General features: G+C 38.5%; 1 protein-coding gene across 1 annotated transcript in view; it reads left to right on the forward strand.

Moving 5' to 3' along the window:
• The window catches only part of adgrb2 (adhesion G protein-coupled receptor B2), a 290,118-nt gene that overhangs the window by 225,980 nt on the left and 39,441 nt on the right, over positions 1–24,697 (forward strand). Inside the window, exons 21-27 of the mRNA XM_059350350.1 lie at positions 1,589–1,658; positions 4,178–4,244; positions 11,448–11,533; positions 13,123–13,221; positions 17,881–17,980; positions 21,302–21,373; positions 23,999–24,091. Of these exons, the coding sequence (XP_059206333.1) occupies positions 1,589–1,658; positions 4,178–4,244; positions 11,448–11,533; positions 13,123–13,221; positions 17,881–17,980; positions 21,302–21,373; positions 23,999–24,091 (587 nt within the window). The remainder of the gene's footprint in view (positions 1–1,588; positions 1,659–4,177; positions 4,245–11,447; positions 11,534–13,122; positions 13,222–17,880; positions 17,981–21,301; positions 21,374–23,998; positions 24,092–24,697) is intronic.

The following is a 24,697-nucleotide window of genomic DNA, read 5'->3' on the forward strand; positions in this document are numbered from 1 at the left end:
GTGTCCTGATTCCTGAGAAATATCCACTAAACAGTAAAATGTCTTGGTTTTCAAGATTCACTTGCAAATTGTCCCAGTTTTCATACAAGCTGCTGTCTTGCATGCATCCAAAGAAAAGAAAAAACACATCAAAGACGACACGGTGTAGCTTCCCCATCGTCTACTGTTCCACACGTCATATCCACCGCTGGAGTCAGAGATGATGAAGAGACGACAGAACTAAACAAAAAAACCCTCCTGCTGTTTTAAGAAAAAATCCCTGTGTACGTGTGGACTAGACATCAGTAAAGATAATCTCTGTTCTGCACCCTCACACTGTGCTACAGCCTGATGCAACAGGATCATCTAAACATGCATTAACATCTGCATAACACTGGCCAGATGCTTTGAGATAGCCCCAAGAAATTACAACCACAGCCTGTAACTCTATCCCCACACACACACACACACACACACAAGCTGTTCATTTCACTTGATATTGATCCCACCAGTCTAATCTGCCCAAGTCACTGATGCCCTTACCTGATACAGAGGAGGGAGAATGTATAGATTGTTGTACAGTCACAGATAGAAAGATACTGACAGTGTGTGTGTGTGTGTGTGTGTGTGTGTGTGTGTGTGTGTGTGTAATCACCTTACAAATGCACATGAAATGCATGAAATAGTCTAGCAGAGTGAAGGGGATCAAACAGCTTATCCTCCCAGCGTCCATTTCACCATTTTCTCCCCCAAAACGATGTGATTGAAATGAGTTGCCGTGGAAACAGGAGATTCGGGGGTGTGACGGGACGTGTGTTAGATTAGCAGTAGGATATGTATGCATAATGTGTAGGTGTGTGTTTACTGTGTTTTCTATCAGTAAACTCTAGATTGATGTTGTTGTTGTCTAATTGAAACTGTGCCGCTGGTTAGTGGACCGGCCTGGCTCCCCACCATCTTATTTGTTAATGTTAATGTGACTTTTTCTAATTGCTTTTCATTTGCAGCCATAATCACAGCTTTGTTAATTACATGAATATTTCAGAGCCAAGCTCATTACGGGGCCCAGCATATTTCCTTCTTTTTTTTTCTGGCACGCGCTGTGTGACACTCACACACACACACACACACACATGCAGACACACCCAAACTGCTTGATTTAGCTAATTAATGCATGACTTACTGACCACTCCTAGCTATACCTCACATTTTTATGAGCTCTTTTTGAGTCCTGCATGCTCGTCACTCACTAGCATGCTGCATGTGCGGCTCACCTTTGCTAGCGTTAATCTACATGAGAATGTCATGAGACGCTGAATCAGAGCCCAGTGAACTGGGATTGGAGCCCAGTCTTCATGCCTTTAGCTAGCTCTGTGTGTCAGGGAGCGCTTTAGCTCACCTACAGAGCACTAAGTCAGTTTCAATCACATATTCACACGTTACGCACTATTGCATGGCTGCTTAGCATTTGAATGGGAAGAGCCATATGGAGTTGTTCGCACTGGAGAATCTTATTTGGCCGACATGCATCACCGTCCCCATTAAGGCTTCCTTTTATCCTTTGTCTCACCCTTTTGATCTTTCTCTCTCTCCCTCTGTGTGTCTGCAGGTCTTCCAGCTCTAGTTGTAGCAGTGTCAGTGGGTTTCACCAGAGCCAGAGGTTACGGCACAGCCAGCTAGTGAGTAACACCTGACACCCTGCACTGTTTGGATGATACATACAAAATGTTGCACAAAGCATGTAAAGATGGAAAAATAAAGTTTGCACACTAAACAATCCAATCCAACCAAAAAAACAATGATTACGAGGGTATATTAAAATATCATGGGAGCATTTTTCGTGTGCAAATTAAATTTATACGTCTTTCGGACTTTATCTCTCAACTTTAGCCATTGATGGATTACTGAATGGGCCTAAAGGACACAGGTACAGGTGTGTAAAGTGTCCGGGGCCCCCACCTACAAAATGTCACTCTATGAGACACATACCAACAAGGAAGAGACTCAAAATGACCACAAAGAAACATAAAGACTACAGAGAGACTGCTAAAGACTACAAACAGCCTATAAAGTCTACAAAGAGATGCAAAACAGCTGCAAAGAGGCAAAAAAGAGGCTCAGAGCAACTATAAAATCAGGGAAAACAACCACAAAGACACACATGACAACCACAAAGAGACACAAAAAATTAAAAAAAGGGATAAAGCAACTACAAAAGAGGTGATAAAGCAATAAATATGTGTGTTTTATTCTAAAGTTGTGCAGACTTTTGCATGTCTGTGCCCAGAGGCACAGCACCATCCACTGCCCTTACTGACAACTATTCAAACAAGATTTGAAATTCTGTATCCTCCTGTTTTCCCCAAAAGGATTCAAGCTTAGGTCTATTTCATAAATCTGTATTTTACATTTTTATAATGCACCAGAGGTGGTTATTGATTCAGTGGAGGCTCCGCTATAAACAGCCGAATATATAAACTCTGACTGTGTTTTTCACATTATTTGCATCAACAAAACAATCAGTTTTTCTCCATCCATCTGCCCATCCAATTTCTATATTCCTATTTCTGTATCTCAGGGGGAATGAAGCTTCTCCCAGCATGCACTTTGTGAAATTCAGACCACATCTTAGTCGCTCATTTAATCGACACAAGATGTTGTAGGAGAGGTTATCAAGTTATATTAAAACACATTAAAGTCCCGAGAAACTTGGTTTAAGTCTAAAGTTTTTCTCTGTAACTTTAAATATTCATGACTTAATAAGAAACAGTCCAAATTAAAGTAGGAAAAACATCATTAATTATTATTATGAATAGTTGAGTAGACAAAAAATCAGCTGATCTGCCTCGTCAGAACAGTTGGAGACAACACTAGCGACATAAGCAACAACCCCAGAATTTTTAATTATTTATTATAATTATTTATTATATATATCTATATATATAATAAAAGCGAGATTTTACATGTTTCATATGTTTTTACTATAAAGAAGTTCTGGCTTCTATATCAATACTCAATTCACTGAGAAATGTTCACAGCCTATCAGGACTTCTGTAACGTTGTGATGTCACAACTATACTTTATATGGAAACACTGACCAATCAGAGCAGACTAGGTGTGTTTGGGGGAAGCACTTAAAGAGACAGGCGCCAAAACGGAGTGTTTAAAACAGACAGTGAATAGAGGAATATTCAGACAGACAGCATGAGAAAACTAAAGTGTTTTTGACCATTCGAGGATGTAAACATGTTCAAATAGAAACCCACAATATAAGTATGAGCTTAATAATTAGCATAATAGGTCGCCTTTAAGTTGCCCACTTTGACCAGGGAGATAAGCACAAAGGCAGAATTATCTCGTGTCTATAACTATTCTAGCTTTGAAAATTGGTTTACAAGACCTTTAACATGAAATGAATCCCATTGAGGTGACAAGATTGTGAACCATACGTGGTCTGAAAAGGCTTTCTTGCTTTTCTGCTATTTCTTGCCTCCAAGTGGCAGATTGGCATCAAAAAGTCGACATGCAATCAAGTGTAGTGCACGCTTAAGATTTATATTTAATCATATTCAAAGACCTTTCAACAGTCATGTGCCATGTGTAAAATTTGTTATGGATGTTTTGTTTACATTTCAGCAGAACATGAAGCTGTTTTAAGCAGATAATGGTGTAATTGATTCAATGAAAATGCATCTTAAAAGATGTTTACAACATCGCTCCCTGTGACTTTACTCAACATCTCATTAATATGAGGACAGCATATTAGCTTTTGGCCCTGTGTGCTTTTATTCTTCCTTTTTATTGAGCTGCAATTAAGACAACAGAGGGGCTTCAGCATGCTCTGATGACATCACTGGAGGACACATTTAAAGTCATTAAGTCTCAGTAGCTTTAACACCAAATGAAATTTCACAAGAGCATTTACAGTTGGGGGATGTGTTTTAGGTAATGTTGATAATAAATTTGCTCGGCACTGAGGGCAATATTTACAGAAAGAGGCACTTACCGAGCCATAGTAATGACTGCTTTATCCCTCACTTAGGAAATTCGAGATTTCTAATTGGTTGTGTACTTGTCATGGCGAAGTCCTTGGCACTCACAGTCAAACATGAGTGCGGTGAAGTGTTATTTTATACACCAGTGGTTCTGTGATTTTCCCTGTTTTGTGCTAAAAACACTTTTTTTCCTTCTTCTCTAGCTGCTGGTTGTCCTTGGAGGGCGGTTTGCTTTATGCCTTCGTTGGACCTGCTGCTGTCATTGTATTGGTGAGACTTTTCTCTTTTCACTTTCAGAGAAAACCCTGCTCATTGCACAATTCTACACATATTTTCCTCTCAAAGCAAAGATCTTTAACCCTTTGATGCACAACATATTGACACCTTCTAATGCACAACATGGTCAAAAATGACCCTCATTCATTCCCTTCATGTTATTTAATGCTGCTGTGTGTTTCTGTGCTCTATCTTCTCATATCAACTTATTTTATGATTGAATATTCCAAGTATTCTTTAAATGTTTTTGATAACAACAGATCATTATTTCCATTTTGCCTCTCATACTTTATGAAGAAAAAAAGTATTATTACATAGCTAACTACTTGGCTAAGTAGCTTGCTAAGCTAACTACTTTGCCAAGAAGTTAGCTAAGTAGTTAGCTTAGCAAGCTACTTAGCTAAAAATGAATATGGGTCATTTTATACCCATGTAGTACATTAGAAGAGTAGTGACATAAAAAGGGATTTTATTCAAAAATTAATTTTTACATTACATTACATTACATGTCATTTAGCAGACACTTTTGTCCAAAGCGACTTACAATAAGTGCATTCAACCTGAAGGTACTAGACATAGACAATAAAGGATAATAAAGATAATAAAGGATAACATAAAATTAGGATGTATGATGATCGAAAACTTGAGGAAAACCTGGAAAATTGAATGATGAAAATTCTTTATTGCAAAGATATAGAACATAAAAACTCTATCGGGTCACTTTCGACCCATGTTGTGCATCAAAGGGTTAAAGCAGCTGACCTCTGACCTCTGAGGATTCCCCCACCCACCACCACATACACACACACATGTGAGCACCTGGGGTGTCCACGACAAACTGATGAGATGAGCACTTTGATCCTTGAGTTTAAAAATGTCCGCCCCAGAAACGCTGAAATATATTCTAGCAGACAAGAGCTTCCCTGCAATGCAACACATGCCTGGACTGATTCTCACCCGGCAGCCAAATCTCTCACTCTAATGCGTACTTTCAAAGTATGACTCACCCATGTATTTAAGGCTAAATTCTTTTCTTTCTTTTAAAAAAAACAAACTTATTTTCAGAAATAAATATGTGACTCACAGTGTGCTACACAATCACAATAATGTGTCCTTTGTTTGCTTCTGCCAATTGGTATAAAACAGACATTTTTATGTACAAGAAAATATAGCTCTATATTGTTCTGCTGCTAAATTGACTGCATTGATTGCATCTCAGTGGTGTTTTAATCATCAGTTGTTGTGTGCTGCTGCATGTGCTGGTTTCTAGGATTAGCTAATTTCTACAAAATGAATCCCTGGGTGGATATTTCCACCACTAAGCTTAATAAGTCTGGATGGGGTACTAAACTTTAGTTTGGTAATTGCTGCAACTGCCACTGCTGTTGTTGCTGTTGTTGTGTTTCTGCTCATGCATTAGGATTTTCTTTCTTGTTGCTTGTACGATCACTACGTAGCACATGTCAGGGAGAAAGCACGGATCAGACTCCGTCACAGGTGTGCAGACTGATAGGAATGTTTTTGAAGTAAATTCCTGACAAGAGAGTGGCAGTTTGACAGTTTGAGACATGGGGGAATATGGGATTATATAGTGTTGAATATTCATGATTATCATATTGCAGTGGCTGCAAATACTACTATTATTTAAAGGTTGCACAGTAAGAAAACACAGCTAACCACCACCTGCACATTCATGTTGCGTGTCCACGAGTCAGGGTCAGAAGATGATTGGCAGCTGCTCTCCTTTTCTGAAACAGGACACCTATAAAATACACAATTTTCTAATTTTATTTAAAGTATTAAAAAGGTATGCTGCACAAAGTGTGGCTGTGGCTCAGATGATAGGGTAACGCTTTATAATAAGGTCCTTAATAACCATTAATTAACAAGTAATAAGGCATTGTTCTTGCTTTAGATCAGGTAGTTACAAAAAGCATAGTTAACTTATAATAGATGAGCAATAAAGTATATTTTAATATCAATAAGCAAACAAAATAAAATTAATAAAGGCATGGCAGAGACATAATGGGTGGGTCATGGGTGTTTGTAATGCCATTATTAACACTTATATAAGCTTATAAACACACAATAATGTTAATAAGCATCTTGTAAGGACTTACAAGGGCCTTATTACTTGTTAATTAATGGTTATTACAAGGACCTTCATATAAAGCGTTACCAGTGAACCCAGACTGCTCCCAATGCTGCCTTCATTGGTATGTGAATGTATTTCTGTTGGTGGCAGGTGGCACCATGTAAGATATCCTCCGCTACCAGTAAGAACAGTCTGTCCTCCTGTCAAAAACCTCATAGGTCATGTGGACCGAAAAATCAGTTATATTTATTAATTTCACCGGCCGCTGTAATGTAACCTTGCTGACGTAATAGTGACGTTTTAAAGGGAGCAAGACTTCCACCTAGGAGAGCAGGTTCATGTCCTGTGTGACAACAAAATAAACCATTTGCAACAAGTTACATTAATTGCGTTTTTGATCGTAACTTACGTTTTTTACGTAAATTGCGGCAGTCACGTGCCCCTTTTAACTACTTAATTTCCGTCATTTACGTACATTTATTTACTGTTTAAACTGTCTTTTATAACTCCTTACCAGAAGTTTTTTAAGCCATGCAGTAGCTGCATATCACTCCACATTAGCATACAGTCGCTGTAGTGTTATTTTTTCAGTGTTAATAATTTTGATTTGGTGAGTGTCGATTTTGGAGTTGTTTTCACACTTGTAGTGATCAAAAAGCTTCTGCCAGCATTGTTACATGTTAACACCTGAGTTAGAATCACTTCAGTTGGAGTTGATTTTCAGATTTTGTGACTTGAATGTTCGGCTAAAGACAGAATGCACTTTTCATGTATCGTAAAACAAAACAATGCATGTTAATTATCACATTAGTGAAAGGAAATAACATGATTTTAGGGTTAAAAATATACTTTGTGTCATAAAATAACACGATGTATGTTAAAAATTAACACTCAAAGTGAAAAGGAATAACACAATTTGGAGTTAAAAGTGCACTTATGTGGTGCCATAAAACAACACCAAGTGTGTCAAATATTCAACACTATTAAAGAGTTAAAATATAAAAAACAATTTTCATTGTGTAATTTTAACTCAGAATCCGTGAGAACTACACTACTGGTCAAAAGTTTTAGAACACACCAACTTTTCCAGAATTTTATTGAAAATGATGCAGTTTAATGTCTCAGTGTACTCTGAAATTAATGCACATTTGCAACATTTAAAATTCTTTATTGAGCATGATAGTGCTTTGAAAGTAAAAAAAAGATTAAAAATCACATTTTATGTTGGACTAAAGGACTAAAAAAAGACACAAATGACCAAAAAAAGACACAAAATGACTAAAAAAAGAAACAAAATGACCAAAAAAAGACACAAAATGACAAAAAAAGACACAAAATGACTAAAAAATGACCAAAAAAAGACACGACATGACTTACAAAGACATGAAAAGAATTAAAAAATGGACAAAATAGCCCAAGACTCCATAGAGTTAAGTTGTTAACCCATTTCTTGTTCCCTGAAAAAGGCCTACTTGTATAATTCTGAAATGTACATTATTTTTCAGTTTTGGTTAAGCTTACCTTTTTTTATTTACCTCTGGCAGTTCACCACTTACCTTTGGACCCTTTCAAGCTGTTCATTTGACTTGAACTGCTTGAATTTCAATAAAAAACTGGAAAAATTGGGGTGTTCTAAAACTTTTCACCGGTAGTGTATATAAACTCAGAAAAAGTGTTAAATTTAACACTCTGTGAGCTGAATTAACACTCCTGATTTTGCTGTGTACCATCACGCTCCAGGCTGGTAATAGTAATAGTAACAGTAAGACATTTTATTAAAAGAATAGTGAGGGTGTAGGTCAAATCAAAGGACAGATATTCTATAGTTGTGTGCCATCTTTCCACCTCCACAGTGTGGATGTACTCTCTACAGCCAGCTGCTGTGTAAGCGTCCCCGGCCCCCCGGTGTTGTTGCTAGGGCCCCCCCGGTGTTGTTGCTAGGGCCCCACTCTTACAAACATCTGTAATGAGAATGGGACGTCGGGCAGAGAAACACAGACCTTCCCACAGGACTCTTCTCTAATTAATGAACCTGGCCCTGGGCAAATAGCAGAGCAGGACGATGCTGACTCACAGAGCCGGGGCCAGACATGACTGGCATGACAATAGTGCTTCACAATCTGGCACATCGAAGCAGCACACACAGGAGAGGGAAGCAGATCACAGAGTTTTTTAGCAAATTGCAAAAGCTGCCAGATGTACTGTAGATGTAGCAAAGGAACAGGCTTCGAGGAAAAAAAAATCCGGCTGCTGCAAAAGCTGCAAAACTCCAACCGACCACATGAAAGTCAGACTTTAACTGCTTAACTGCTCCGTGTATTGAATCTAGAAGCTGCTCTTGGTGACAGATGAAGGGAGGAATCCAGACAGACATTCAGTTTGGGACCTTGATAAAAATAGGAATTCATTGCATACATTGTATAGGCATGTACTAAAGCTTGCATGTCATTGCTAAGAACACTACACTGTAAAAAATATTCTGTTTAATTTACGGTAAAATACCGGCAGCTGTGGTTGCCAGAACTTCACCGTAAAAATTACAGTGAGTGGATTTTCTATTCTAAATTTAAATGTAAATATCAGCAAAAACTGTAATTTAATCTTCAATCCTGTTATTTTTTAGGGTAATTGTGTAATTCATTCACACATCATGCTATTTCTCCATACATTTCGCATGAAAATGTTATATTTTACAGCAAAACTGTGTGTTTCTTCCAGTTTATGACAGAAAAAAGTAAACGTTTTGTGCCATTCTTTGATTTACGGTAATTAAAAGTGTCTAATACGGTGATATACAATTTTTCATTTTATGCCCTATTTCTGATGTATTTGACAGTGTTTTACTGTTATTTCTACAAACCTTTTTTACAGTGTAGCAGATGAATAACCAAACAGACACTCTACAGGGAAAGCCATACAGGCTGCAAGAAAGAGTGCAGATGAATGTTGGAAATCAGGATTAGAAGGAATATGTGGCCAGCATAGAAAATCTCCCAGATGGGAAGGATTTAAGAGTGAAAGAGGTCTAGATGTGGCATGCCTTGGCTCAGATCTGAGCCTAATAGAATCTCTGTCACTGGGTCACTATGGCCAGATGTTTGGCAGGCTTAGCTATGGGCTCCTCATTAGTAAGGGAAGCCACGATGAGAGGCAATAAGTGTTTTTTTTTCTTGCTTTTTATTTTTGGTAGTCACCACAAATGGAAAAATCCCAGCTTGGAGTAATAGTAATCGCTGCTGACTGTTTCTTTATAACACGCCAAAGTTTTGTCCATTAATAGCAAATGGTGATTCAGTTGGATTTGGCAGGAAAGCGTCTGCTGTTGGGGAGGGAAAGTCTGAAAGTATCCAACAGAAACTAATCCCCTTTAATAATCACACATGTACATTAAAGCTTCCTTAAACTAGAATGGCCTTCACATGCTCCTTGGATGGTCCCATTCCCTGAGTAGGGAATTAGTTTTTCCGACTTTGGTGTGTTGATGAGCTGCATAATGCAACAAGACTGTGTTGTATTTTATAGTACTTTAACAACACATTGATAGATTTTTCCAGTTTTTGGAAATGGTTCAGGTGAGCCATTAAATATGCAACCTCATTTTCCTTAGTTGTTGTTGTTTTGGCTTAGTTTGCCTCTACTTGAATTGGTTTATGTTTAATCCAAGTATCACAAAAAAGAAGCATAACTTGGTTACTTTGTATTACTTTTTAGTTACCTCCATACCAAATCTGCAAACCGTTATTATATTCAAACTTATAGTGGCAGTGGTGGAAGAAGTATTCAGATCCCTTTACTTCAGTTAAAATACTAATGGAGAATTACTCCATGACTAATAAAAGTCCTGCATTTTAAACTTACTTCAGTAAAAGTACAAAAGTATCAGCATCAAAATTTACTAAAAGTATCAAAAGTAAAAGAACTTGTTATGCAGATTGTTTCATAAATTCCAAATAAATTATTGTATTATTATTTTTGAGCAGCATGGATAATCTTAACTATGTAATAACCCTTTATGTACGTAATTTTAAATTAATCATACTTTTCATGTTAAATCTTGATCTGAAAAGTAACTTAAGCTGGCAGCTTCAATAGTAGCTTAAAATATTTACCTATATAAATAAATATACATTAATAACAAATGCCAAATAGCAGAAATGTATATATATAATGCGTATAGAATGTATGCATGTGTCTTATTTTTTATATTCGTATTCTGTCTTCTATATCTATATGTCTGTATCTTGAGCTGCTGTGACAACTAATGTTCTAACTAATGTACTAAATGTTCAAGTATAGTATATAGTAAAATATAGTATAGTATAAAGTTTTTATAGTATAGTATTTAGTTTGGTCAGGTTAGCTAACTAATGCTAACCTGAGCTCATTGTGTTTCTGTGGAGCTAATGTTGGTGTTGATCTGTAAATGTTTCTTTAAATCAGATGTTGGTTCTTTGGATGATGGCAGCTTCTTCACAGTTTCCTCTGTTCTGTGTTGTTGTTCCCTTTTTCTGCTTTAAGTACTAAATAATGGCTGAATTTCCGCCCGGTGACAGCATTTCTTCAGCTTCAGTTAGAGGACGTGATAATGAACTGATTCACTGCAGACACGGCTGGTGTTGTGTGATTTATGTGAAGTGTTGCAATATGTGCATGGGACTATGTTTTTTTTTTATTTTAAAATGTATTTTTGAGTTGCAGACCTGCTGATAATCCCAATTTGTACTTAACTTATTGGTAATGATTAGACCTTTTCTTCTGTAACTCCAGATGCAGAAATCTAAAGTGTTCAGGAATTATTCCTCTTCATTGTTCCACTTTTTTTTTTTAGACATATTGGACTTTATGGATTTTCAAAACTGTAAATTATAGCAGTGTGCTAGAAAGTCTACCCGTGTATATGCTTTTGAATTAAAGCTGTTATTGAAATAAGCTTAAAGCTTCTTATATAGAAGATATAGTGACAGCAAAGTCACTGTCACATTCAGTCACTGGGACAATCAGAAAGTCTTCCTGAATCAACTGAAACATTAGCAAAAGAAATGAAGAAAACCTGTTATATTGTGCATGAATCCCTGTCAAACTGTCCTCTCTCTCTCTCTCAGGTGAATATGCTCATTGGAATCGTGGTGTTTAACAAGCTCATGTCTCGTGACGGCATCTCAGACAAGTCCAAAAAGCAGCGAGCAGGGTGAGTTCATGTTCTGAACCTTCTGCACGTCGACACACACTCCCACAACACAAGAGACACACTGACTCATCCATCCACACCATTCTTGGTGGGAAACCGACTACAAATTTGCTGCATTAAATAAATCTCACCCTCTGTCAGACATAAACTCAGGGAGACAACATTTTCATGGCAGCTAACTGCTTTCAAGGGTCTCTGAACACACACCTACTGGTGCACCTGTGCCTCCCGTAAAAAGAATCAGAAAATACGGTCCAATTTGGCAACAAAACGACAAGACATCTGTTGTGTTCTGTTGCTCTGTGAGATCTCTCAGACTTTCCCAATCGCTTCCACGTCGACTTCTCTCAGTATTATGTGACATGATGAATATGGTGGAAATAGAAATCAATGGCAGATGGAAAGCTAATTATACACTGTAAACACCAGGATTGTGTGGGTGAAATCTTATACACTATTAGAATCCGTTATTCTTTCAGACACATATGATGTATGCATACATATAAGACAGGCATGCATATGCATCCAGCTATAATATTACTTGCATTAAAGCGGTAGGGGAGTTGTTCATCATCTTCACTAATCCTGGTGGAGATTTCCTCAGCTTTCGCAAATCAAATCCATGTTTTCAGCTCCATATCTATTGATTACATTCTTTCTCTCCCTCTCATTTCATTTCACCCAATGTCTGTCTCTAGCACAAATTAAAATTGATCATTTGTGAATAGCTGCAATTACAGATTGGCTATCCAGGGGGTTGATTAGCTTCTGTCACCCTTTGAGACTAAACCAGCTGATGTGTGCAAACACACCTACCAACACACGCTCCCCTTCGTTGTTGCAGGCAGAAGGTGTTATCGGAGCGCCTTCCTCTCAGAAACAGTGTGTTTACAGTCTAACCGCACACAGCGGTAGCTGCTGTTGCTAACAGGACAGGCTGTCATTAGCGTAATGTATTTCCTTATGAAGCCGTGGGGATGTGGCGGGCGCTAAGGCAATGAGCTGTGATGGGACGCTAATGTAGCATAGCCCGCGCATTGCCCCATCATTCTCCACTTGCGATATATATATTTAAATACACACACATACACACTGTGTCTCTCCATCTGAGTAGTCAACTGTAAGCAAACAGCCAAAGTCTCTTTCTTGCCTGACGCTTCATCAGGCTGCAGGAGCACATGGTCGCTGTACTTCCTGTCTGTGTCACTATTCTGATGTAACATTGCAATGTCCGTCTCTCACTTTCTCTCCACTTGAATCAATCTTTGTATTCTGACTGTTATTCATTGCTGCTACTTTTTAAGATCTGGTTTTAATTTGCCTTTCTTTCTTTTCTCCCTCCCCTTCCCCCTACACCTTTTTTTCTTTTCCCCCTCCCTCTCTTTGTTGTGTCCACTTTTTCTCTTTTTCTTTTTTTTCTGCAACTGTGACGCCTGCACATTCACCTGTTGCCATTACTGGAACTTGTGTTTCCATACACCCCCCCTCCCCTCCCCACTCCCTCTTATCCTCCTCCCAACATGGTTTTGTGTGTGTGTGTGTGTGTGTGTGTGTGTGTGTGTGTGTGTGTGTGTGCACATGTCCTAAAGTGTCCCAGCGGAGGCGCGTAGCCGACTGCTCCTGAAATGCTCCAAGTGTGGCGTGATCTCGAGCACCGCTCTGTCCAGCTCGACTGCCAGCAGCGCCATGTTAGTCCATCTTCATCTTTCTATTTTTTTCTCTCTCCATCATCCTCTCTCTGTCTCTCTCTCTCTCTCTCTCTCTCTCTCTTCCATCCTTTTAATCTCTGGCTGTCGGTAATGATGCAGGATGACATTCAGACTTGTCTGGATGAAAAAAAACAACAACTAATGAAAGGAAAGCACCTGCACTGAAAGCCGCCACTATTTAATGAGAGCATGTTTTGATCCAAAGTGGATTTTCCTCAGGTCGTGCTGAGCAAACCTGACCTATGTCAGACAGTGTTTGTGAATCACTTTTTAGAGTTTGTTTTAACTTGTTTATAGAGCAGCATTGCAGAGGCTTAACACATCAGGCCAGCACAATGTCAGGAATGATGCAAACTGTGTTGCATTATAAAATCTGTTTGTGTAGCTGTGCTGCAAAACTTTCACTCTCCAATTATCCTGTCTGATACGGTGAACTGTCATTTTAAACTGTGTTCAGTGAACACATCACATTTCAGATGGTGTTAAGGAAAACATTTCTCACCAATATCATTATATATTTTTGTATATACGGGTGGTGTAGATGTATAAATCTTTCTATTTGAAGCATTTTTACTCCGTGTCTAATTGTGGGGGGTGCTACACAGCCTGAGAAAAGACTTTTGCCTCATGGTTTTTATTATTTTTGTGTCATGCATAAATAATATGGCCAGCCCAAATAGGCTTACAAAAGACCATTATTTAGAAAAAGGGAGCAGAAACCAGACTAGCAACATAAATTACAAATAATACCAAACAAATAAACAATCCTGACATTTTCCAAGCTTTGGAAACAAAGGCGGACAATTTATAACCCTGGAATGAAACAACCATTCTGTTGTGTCGTATGAGTGCACCAAAACTTTTTAGACATTTTATTCACGATAGATATTGTTAACTTGTTATCCTATTCAGAGAAATACTGAACTAATTCATTAAAGAATTGTCCTAATTTGCATGATTCACACAACATGTTGTCTTTGTGGATGTTTTTACATCAACTTCAGTCCAGAAGAAGAAGAAGTTCTGTTCTCAAAGCAACTTAAGACCTTTGATTCCTTGATTAGTTGCCCTAACAGAAGATTGATTGATTAAATTGATAAAAAAATTGATTAAAAGATGAACATTTAAAAACAAACGAACAACAATAAATACAAGACAACAACACGAAATGAAACAACAACAAGACTCAACACTTATTTGAATTCAAAAGGAGTGGGAAGAAGCCAAAGCTTATTAAATCCCTTCTCCCTATGTTCATTTACTATATTCAGTTATATAACAACAATAATATTTATATATATGTATGTATAACACATAGTAATGTAGTTTATAAACTCATTATTACCATTATTAACACACATAACTAGATTCAGTGGATATATGTTTGGCTTTTCCCCTAAAATCTAGCAAGTAACTTTCTTCTGATTGTTTTCATTCTGCATGATAATTCATTAGTATACATTTTGATACAGCTTCCTCAAAAGCAGCATGAGGCTCTGTAGCCCATGGAGAATCGTGTAATCTACTCCAAATAAAAACCAGCTTATAGACTTTGTATTCTGACATATTAAGCAAACTGTCTTATTGCCATGTTGATTCAGCAATTAAACCCATAGAACCATATGGGGGATGCACATGGATTATAAAGTATATATTTTCACAACTAGCAACAGATCATCATGCAGCTCAACCAGCCAAGATTTTAGCTTTAGTCTGGGGAGTTTAAATCCCCAAAATGTTTATAGGGTCATGGAAAAAAATGAGACCCCCCTTGTTTTCTCCTTGCTTTCTTGTTAAATTAATGCCTGGTACAAGTATTTGTTTTGACAAATATGATGATAACAACAAAAGTAGCTCATAAGAGTTTAATTGAAGAGCTGATATCTAGACATTTTCCATATTTTCTTGATAATGAGTTTAGTTATTATCAAGAAAATCATTTTATTTCATGACTGTATTCAGGTATACATTCCAGTGTTACCGTCCCAAGACGAACAATCTCTGTTAAATTTTGATTTATTGATAACCCCATCTGTCACACCAGTTTTTTCTTTTTCTTTTTTACAAAATCAACACATTTCATAAATCCTCCTCAGATTCAGGCAATAGAGCAACATCGTCTGCATACAAGACAATGTTGTAGATTTACTATTGGTTTACAAATATAGTTAACCAGGTAAGAGAAAACATGTCACCTTGTTTAAGACCAGAGGGAGTACTAAACCAACTTTATATATTGTGAACCTCTTCACAGGCAACTGCACAAGGATTTTAATCGATACAAAATATTTGTGGCGCTGCAGGAAGTTTGTACAGTCAGTATTACATACACGGACTGAGGAGTTTGAAAGGTCGAACAAAATGTGCTATAATCCAGTGCTTTAGGAATTTTAAGTCATGTATTAATAACTTAAAGTCAATATATTGACCTTAAGTTCTAGAATGAATCATCTGTATTGCTCTTGTTTTTATATGCTGCACACAAATCTCCTAAAGTGTACATTATTGGAATACACATTTTCTAAGCATCTTCTTTTTACATGTTTTTCTTCCGTTCACACTTGGTGATACACATTATTATCCAAACAATGCAGCAACAAAAGATACAGTCTGCTGCTGAAAGAATCATTTAAAATGCACAACACAATAATGTAATTTTAAAAACTGATTGAAGAGACAGTAGTAGATATATGGCAGTTCTATATATTTTCCATATTCCACTCTTTGAACCTGAAGCATCTCATTATCTCCCTGCCAGCATCTCCTATCAGGTGTCAACACGTTAGAAGATGTCACAAGAAAGGGATCAAAGACCGATTTCTTTTTGAGGAGTCTCTTTCTGGCCTCTTAGCAAGAGGTTTGGTTGTCATGGTTCCACATTCAGACAGTCAGTGTGTTAATGAAAGACCCTCCTCCGCTCCCCAAACAATCCTCTGCATATATAACTACGTCCTTGTGCAAACCTTTCATTATAGCTTTGTGCTTACTTTGGAAGCGCGCTCTGTCTAAAGCAGGAACTCTGTTCTTAGTTGTGTTGTTGCATGATTGGACACTAATGGGATGAGATTGCCTATTTGCAGTAACAAGTTTGTATCAGTTTGTTGTTGTCACTGGGAAAACACGGGGCCATTATTGACTTTCTTTCACACGCTTTTGCAGATCTCAGATCCACCTACAGCTTTGCTGAATACATATTGGAAGATATGGCCATTTATATTCACATTATAGTTCACTTCTCCTTGATTCCTGCAATATATTATTTGGTTGGAAGGTCCTTCAAATAATCTGCTTACGGAAATCCTAGTGGAAATCCATAATCAAACAGTGTGTGCTGTGTAATTTCTGCATTATTTACTAAAACACAAGAATTTAGCTAACTCATTCAGCATTATTATATAGTAAGCCTGCTCTGTTTATACATAAGTGACCTGATAAAGCTTTAAAGGCTTGGGAATTCATTCCTAGAATTAGATGAAAATTGTAACAAAGCAAGCTTTGCCCGCATTTCTTTCCCCCCAAATGACTTTGTAGCACTTTGAAATACAGCAGCTCATTAAAAAACACTTATTATGTATGATACAAGAGTGGCTCTGTTCACATACAGGCTGCACTGAACCCTACTGGATCAGGCTGAACACTTCTTATGATTCACCTGAAAAGTAATGCACTGAAATTTCGTAGCTTTGCTATGAAATTGTGTCTGGTGATGTAATAGAGGAGCCAAGTATAGGAGGAGGATCAAACACACCGTAGCTTTGTGCCCCGTCTGAAGTTATTGATGGAAGTAGTATTTCATAACTTCTTTTTTCCTAACTTTAAACAAGTCATTTATGAAATAGTTCCAATTTTCAACATTAACAATGTGTGAATTAACAAACAGCAACAGACCAAATTTCTTAGGATATATGCATTATGCTTTTCATGGGAAAATGTAAATAATTTCGCAAGAATACGAGAAAAAAACCCCAGTTTAACACAGCTGGAAACTTTACACATCAACATGAGGAGTGCACAGCTTTGGCTTTATTGCTCTATTTTCTCTTTTATTCATTGCTCGTGGACATGCACCTGTAAAGGGACGTGAACATTTCCACACAGAGCTCTCCGTCTGTCCAACTGATGGTTATAAAACCAGGAATATGTGCTCAAACAGCATGAACATTTTAAATTGCTGTCTGACTCCGTAGCTATACAGATGCACACACACACACACACACACACACTGCCACACATCCTCACTCCTCACAAGCCCCCATGTCAGGCCTGTCATTGGCCTGTCTGCCCCCCCCCCCCCCCCCCCCTCGGCCCTGAGCCAATCAGATCACAGCCCACCAGCACGACACTTAGAGCGCATCAACCATGTAATTGTGAGCAATTGTCAGTCTCATAACTATCTACATGATTACACATCATCTTCCACTTCTTAGTTGGAATATTAAGTGTGATGCAAACCTCAGTGTGCCAATCAGCTTCAAATTACCCACCACTGAACCTATGACTGATCTGTGTGTGTGTGTGTGTGTGGGTGTGTGGGTGAGAAGTGGAGTTATGTGACTTATCAAAGCTGGCTGCTCTGCTTTGAGACTGAATCCCTTGTTCCTTCTTCTCCTCCTCCTCCTCCTCCTCTTCCTCTGACAGGGCGTCTCTGTGGAGCTCCTGTGTGGTTCTCCCCCTGTTAGCGTTAACCTGGATGTCAGCCGTGCTCGCCATCACCGACCGCCGCTCCACGCTCTTCCAGGTGATGTGTCTCAACAACACTACACTGTAAAAATTAATCTGTTTCATTTACGGTAAAATACCGGCAGGTGTGGTTGCCAGAATATCCCCGTAAAAAATACAGTGAGTGGGTTTTCCACTGTAAAAAAAAAAAAATCTGTATCTGTCTATCTGTAATTTAGACTAATAATAATAATAATAATAATAATAATAATATAGACTGAATAATCTTTTTATTTTAAGAGTAATGGTATAATTTTGATATTTTGGTATTTCTCCATTCATTTTACATGAAACTGTGTGTTTCCTAATTTATGACAGTAAAAGTAAAAGTTTTGTGCTATTCTTAGATTTACGGTAATTAAAAGTGTCTACTACGGTGATATACAATTTTTAATTTTACGCCCTATTTCTGATGTCATTTGACAGTTTTTTACTGTCATTTTCTACAGTGTAGTACATGCTCACATACTGTTACTCAGCGCTTCCCAACCTTTTCTTCGTCTGCAGTACCCCCACAGACCAATTTAATTTAAATTGGTTTCAAACTTTAGACTTTTTCTTACATCAATCAATCAATCAATCAATATCCTTTATTTAACCAGGTAAAATTCATTGAGATTAAAATCTCTTTTTCAAGAATGACCTGGCCAAGAAGGCAGCACCATGATAAATTAAGAACAATCAACCACAATTCTCATACACCACATTCAACATCAATTAAAGTACATACAAGATCAGGGACAAGACTATATGAAGATTGAAATGAGTACAGTTAAAAATGAAATAAATAAACTGGTGACAGATGAATGAATAAACCCGGCAATTACATGATTAAACCATGTTTGCTCCATTTGGGCAGTTGCAAGTTGTAATATTTACACTTAGAGTGGCAGAAGCTAAAACATATCAGCCATTTATCCAATACTTTTAGCCGACTATTGCAACCATCTGTCCCATTTAATGACAGCTATTTAACCCTTTATCAGGCAAACAACTATATTTGGTAACTTCAGGTAATATTTTGAGAAAAAAGTTGCAAATTTACTAGATTAAAGTGGCAAACCTACAAGAAAAAAAGTTGCAGATTTAAGAGATTTAAAGTGGCAAATCTGTGCAAAAAAGGTCGCTGATTTACGAGAAAAAAGTGGGAAAAAAGCAATTTTTTTCTCCCAGATTCACCACTTTAACCCTTAATAGGGCACTCATTGAAACACTTGCAAATTCCAACCCTAGAGAATATTTGAGGATATTACATACTGCCAGAATGTGTAAAAAAAACCTCAATAAAATAATATTTTGAGAAAAAAGTTTACGATATTAAAGTGGCAAATCTACGAGAAAAAAATGTGCAGACTTATGAGATTAAAAGTGGTGAATCTGGGAGAAAAAAAGTTGCTTTTTTCCCACTTTTTTCTCGTAATCTGCAACTTTTTTCACGCAGATTCACCACTTTAAATCTCTTAAATCTGCAACTTTTTTTCTTGTAGATTTGCCACTTTAATCTAGTAAATTTGCAACTTTTTTCTCGAAATATTACCTGACTCTAACTACCAAATATAGTTCTTTGCCTGATAAAGGGTTAAACTATTCATCCATTGCTTCGAGCCACTGGTGGCCTGCCCTCCTTGGTGCCCCCATGTTTGAAAAAAACATGAAAAAGTGCCCTTTAGAGTGCCCTTAAATGGAGAAAATTTGATAAAATGCCCTCTGGGGTTCCTGTAAATGAAAAAAAACATGATAAAGTTTACCTAAAAGTGCCCATCCACTAGAGAAAACTTAATAAGGAGGCCCCCAGGGTGCCCTTAAATGGAGAAAATCTAATAAAGTGCCTCTAGGGTGACTTTAAAAATAGCCAAGTGCAATGCAGTGCCATATAGGCTGAGATACGCCAGTAAATAGAAAAACTTTTGGGGTTTTGGACTGTCAATCATATCACAAAGTGTACACATGTTTTATTTGTCTTTTTTATTAGCTGAGCTACTCCAATAATTTCCCACCTAACCCCTGACAACTGCAGAAGTACCCTGGTTATAACTCACACACATATACCTGTGATGCATCATAGAAAATATATAAAAATAAATGGCATCAAAAAGTATTCACATCCCTTACTTAAGTAAAAGTACTAATACCAGGTAGGGTTCATTTTAACTACTTATTATACTGTTATGATGTTTAATTTGGGTAAAAAAAAGTCTCATCACTTTAAATTGATCATGTTTTTTATGTTCAATTTTGACCTGAAAAGTAACTAAAGCTGTCAGCTGACTGTAGTGGAGTAAAAACAACAATATTTTCCTCTAAAATGTAGTAAAGTAGGAGTATAAGTACAATACTTGAGTAAATGTACTTAGTTACTTTCCACCACTGCATTTTATCCTATTTGTCCATAAAGACAAAGAGATTAAAGCTGAATAATACAGTGTGTAAATAGAGAATAGGCAAAAGAAAAGAATAGAGTCAACAGTGAAAAAAGTCTGAAAGAAAGAAGAGCCAACAATCCCCACTGTTGAGGATCATGAGCAGTCACGCAGACGATGAATGGAAGTATGAATGGCTGTGATGATTTATTATGAATAAACATGACTTGGCTGACTCATTTCATTCTCACATCAGTGTTTCTCTAATGATTACTGACTCACTTCCCTACAGTACACAGGATAAGATCATGCAGTGGTTTGCAAAGTTTGTGCAGAAGCACCCTGGGGAACCTAAAATACAATTGAAGCATGCTGTAATATTTAATTCTTCCTTTTTCCTCAGTACTTCTCACCTTTAGACTTTTCACTACTTTCACATCAACATGCAGTGTTTAATGTCAGTGTTTTCCATTATATTTAACGTATATTATAGCACAGCTAAGAATGGTATTGACAGCACAAGGTTGCTGGTTGTCATGGTAACGCAACCCACTTAGTGGCTTTTGAGTTTTCCAGGTGCACAGAAGTCAGAAATAGAAAGTGTAAGAGCAGTGATGGAAAGATTTGTTGCTGTAAACGGATTGAAGAAATGCTGAAACATCTCAGAACTCAACACAGCTTGAAACAGCTCAACCTTCTGGACAAAACCACTCAAACCAGTAATGTGTCTGTAATGTAATGTCCTAGATTATCCTGCTGAACAAAACGTGTCAGCATCAGACAGATGTCTTTGCCACAGAGGTTATTTTCTGCCATGATTCAAATCCAATGCAAAAATGCCATAGGCCTATATAATATGTCATCTGAGAGGTGCCTGGAAAACAAAAGGTTACTATGAAGGGGTTCCATGCTTTAAAATGATCTGCTATAATATACCAATGTGTAAACAATAACAGAGAAATGTCCCTTGTCTCCTCCAGGTCCTCTTTGCCGTCTTTGACTCCGTCCAAGGTTTTGTCATCATCACCGTCCACTGTGCGATGCGCCGAGAGGTGAGTCTGCAAAAAAAGAAAAGTTGGGTGAACTCAAAATTTCAAGGCAACAAACTTCGATAAAATTTTAAGTTGGACAATTAAACTAAATATTTAAATGTTTGTTTTTGAGTTTGCTCAACTCTGAATTTCTCTGGCACGATTGTAACGCCGCTATGAATGTCAGCTAATGTTGTGACCACAATTTTGAGTTAGCATTGATACGCTAATGGCTACTCTTGTAGCTGTAACAAGCAGCGCCGCTAGCATCAGTTAGCCGCTGGCATCAGTTAGCCGCTGGCATCAGTTAACCGATAGCATCAGTTAGCCGCTAGCTTTCGCTAATGACCGAATTTCCCAACAAAGAAATAAGAGTTATCAGAACTATTGTCCCTTGTTGTGAACCCCAACTTAAAGATATAAGTAACAACTCACCAACTTGTTTTTGAGCAGACAACTGGCTTCCTTTGTTGTGCTAACTTACATTATTGCCCTAAATGTCAATAATTTATATTTTCAAGTTTTACCAACATAAATCACTGTTTTAGGCCAAAAAAAAACAAGCTGCAGTGTGGTTTCCTCCTCCTGTTAGCAGCTGTGTGCATGTCGACTTCATACATTTTTAATTCAGCACCACACACACACACACACCGTGACCTCTCCGACATTCACTCCTTCCGACAGGTGGAGGATTCGTGTTTCCAAATGTCACGTTAGTTTCCGGGTCAGTCTGAAGTCACGGCACAACACAAGTGAATTAGACATGAGGGGGATTAGCATGGTATTTATGTCTCATGTTGCAGCGCTTCTCCTCCATAATACACTATGATAGTGCAGTATTGTCCGTCTGATCCCAGGCTGCTTTAAGGAGCTTACCAAGATGCTGTATGGAATAAGACGATAAGTCCCTAACTAATACCCCCAAGTGCCTTTATGCCACAGGCTTTGCTGTGCCCCCACTGGGGAGCTGAGGTTTAAACTCATTGTGCACATACATGTAGTCAAGCCCCTGAGACACACATTTACACACATTTTCCTTTGGTAACTCACACTTCCTGTCACTATAATTAATGGATTCACAGTCATCCATAACTGTAAATGTGCTGCTGATGCATGTGAACCGCACACAGCCGTGCATTCATCCAACAGATCATTATGATATTGAATGCACTGCATAGTGTAAGTGAATTCTTAAATGCTCAGAATGCTTAGCTGAATTAAATCAATATCACAAAAGCAGCAGGGATCAGAGTACTGTAAATCCAGGAATTATTTATTGTAAATGTATGAAAATCCCCCGCGTAAATCCTTAGTAGCTGCTGAACAACAGGCAGAGGGGAGCACCACACCGGAGGAGGAGGAAGAGGAGGAGGAGGAGGAGGAGGAGGAGGAGGAGGAGGAGGGGGGAGGAAGCATTACGCTGCAAAACAAGAGAAGGCAGCACAAAGGGTGATGCTGTGTGAAGTAAAGTACAGACACAAAAAAACGTGCCGACACACGAGCGAGGGCGCCGTGTAGCTCTCTCTGAGAAGCGCCCGCTGCTTGTAAAGGGGCGCGGCCAGAGAATGAAAGGACGGCGGCGGCGGCCTGCTGAGATCAGTGGAGGAGAAGGCGGCGAGGGAACACGAGTGGCGTCAGAAGGTGCTGTGATTAGGAGGTAGCAGGAGAGGAGAGATTGGGAGGAAAAAGCTGCGGAGGGGCTTAGTTAAGTGAGAGAGAAGAGGAAGGTGGGGGGAAGGAGGAAGACAAATTGCTTGCAGAGATCTATGGGGGGAAGAAAAACATGATTCAAGAGCGAAGCAGGGGATGATGGGAGGGGAGGAGAGAGGGGTTTGGACACATAGAAGGGGCTTTGAAGTCAGAATTAGTTGCATTGCAGATCCACACAGCAACAGAACAAATGGCATTAAAAAGAAGAGATGGATGGAAGGAAACAATGCAGGCAATAACAGAGCCCATGCAGTATTAATCAGACATGGATTCTCCTCCAGTCCTCCATTTATAGCAGCACACACACACACAGGACCACCCAGCGAGAGAGGAGATGCTCTTGCAACGCTTCTTACACGAGCTCTCTTGTTTCCACCCGTGAGATTCTTATAGGATTTGACAGCGGCAACATTGAGAAATGATGTTGCTCCTCAGCAAGGGTATCTATAATACAGAGCCCGGTGGGGGGGGGGAGGGGGGGGGGGGGGGGGGGCTGCAGGTTCTCAGAGTTGGCTGTGAAAACATAATGCACAGGAATCCATTTGATTTGTGTTAGAAGAAGTCATCGTTTGACACTGAGCTGGTGTGTTTATGAGCCACCGGGTGGAACACGTATATGTTGGTTTTAATTTGGCCCGAGCAGCCTTCTGATCTCACAAGGCTCCAGTAGAGCACTTTGAAGAGCTGCTGTGTGCTTTCTATACCAATCCTCCCACTGTTACATAAGCTACACGCTGAGCTACTTTGCAAAGAATATAGCCATTTTCACATAATTCAGTATTCAGTGAACATCTGTCATTGCAGCGATAAAGAATACGAGGGAGTGAGTTCTCCCAAACTAACTCAAGGAAAAGTTCCTCCACTAACTTCTTCTCCTCTGCCCCCTCCTCCTTCTACCTCTCCTCTCTGTATTCATCCCTCCTTCCCCTCCTCCAGGTGCAGGATGCGGTGCGCTGTAGGATGGGGGGATGTAAGGACGACAGCGAAAACTCCCCAGACTCCTGCAAGAACGGACAGGTGCAGATCATGGTGAATAGCATTCCATTTCATCCCACGTTGCAATCCATTAGTGGCTGACTAACATCCAGCCGGCCGGACGGAGCTTTCTGGAAGCTTCAGCTCCAATAACAGGAAGCATGATGGCCATTATCGATACCTGCCTCTCTTTTTTTCCCCCCTAACCATTTTTTTCCTGAACAGGAATTCATTATTGCTTATGCATTATGCATCTTCATATTTTATTTTCCATAAATTTAATTTCTCAGAGCAATGCGGTAAAGAATTAAAGAACACAATAACTAGTGGGTTATTAAGATGCATATTAGTGGTGTAATAGCTCTTTATTAGTCACTATAAAGCACTTATTAATGCCTTATGCCTACTGGACCATATTCTACAACTGCCAGGCCACAAACTAAGAGTTTTCCCTCAATAACCTCCTACTTGATGCCTATTGATAGTCATAAAGGGCCTTATAAGGTGATATAGTACCAGAAAGAACAATAGTGCTTGTCTCTTAATAAGCACTAGTGTTAGAAGTGTCCAATTAACTCTAAAGTCACATATTGCTTGAAACTAATTCACTTATAGTTTGTAATTAACTCACCCAGGTTCCCTTTTCTAAACTATTGAGAC

Source organism: Centropristis striata, chromosome 14, assembly GCF_030273125.1.
Source record: "Centropristis striata isolate RG_2023a ecotype Rhode Island chromosome 14, C.striata_1.0, whole genome shotgun sequence".
In the NCBI taxonomy this organism is placed as follows: domain Eukaryota; kingdom Metazoa; phylum Chordata; class Actinopteri; order Perciformes; family Serranidae; genus Centropristis; species Centropristis striata.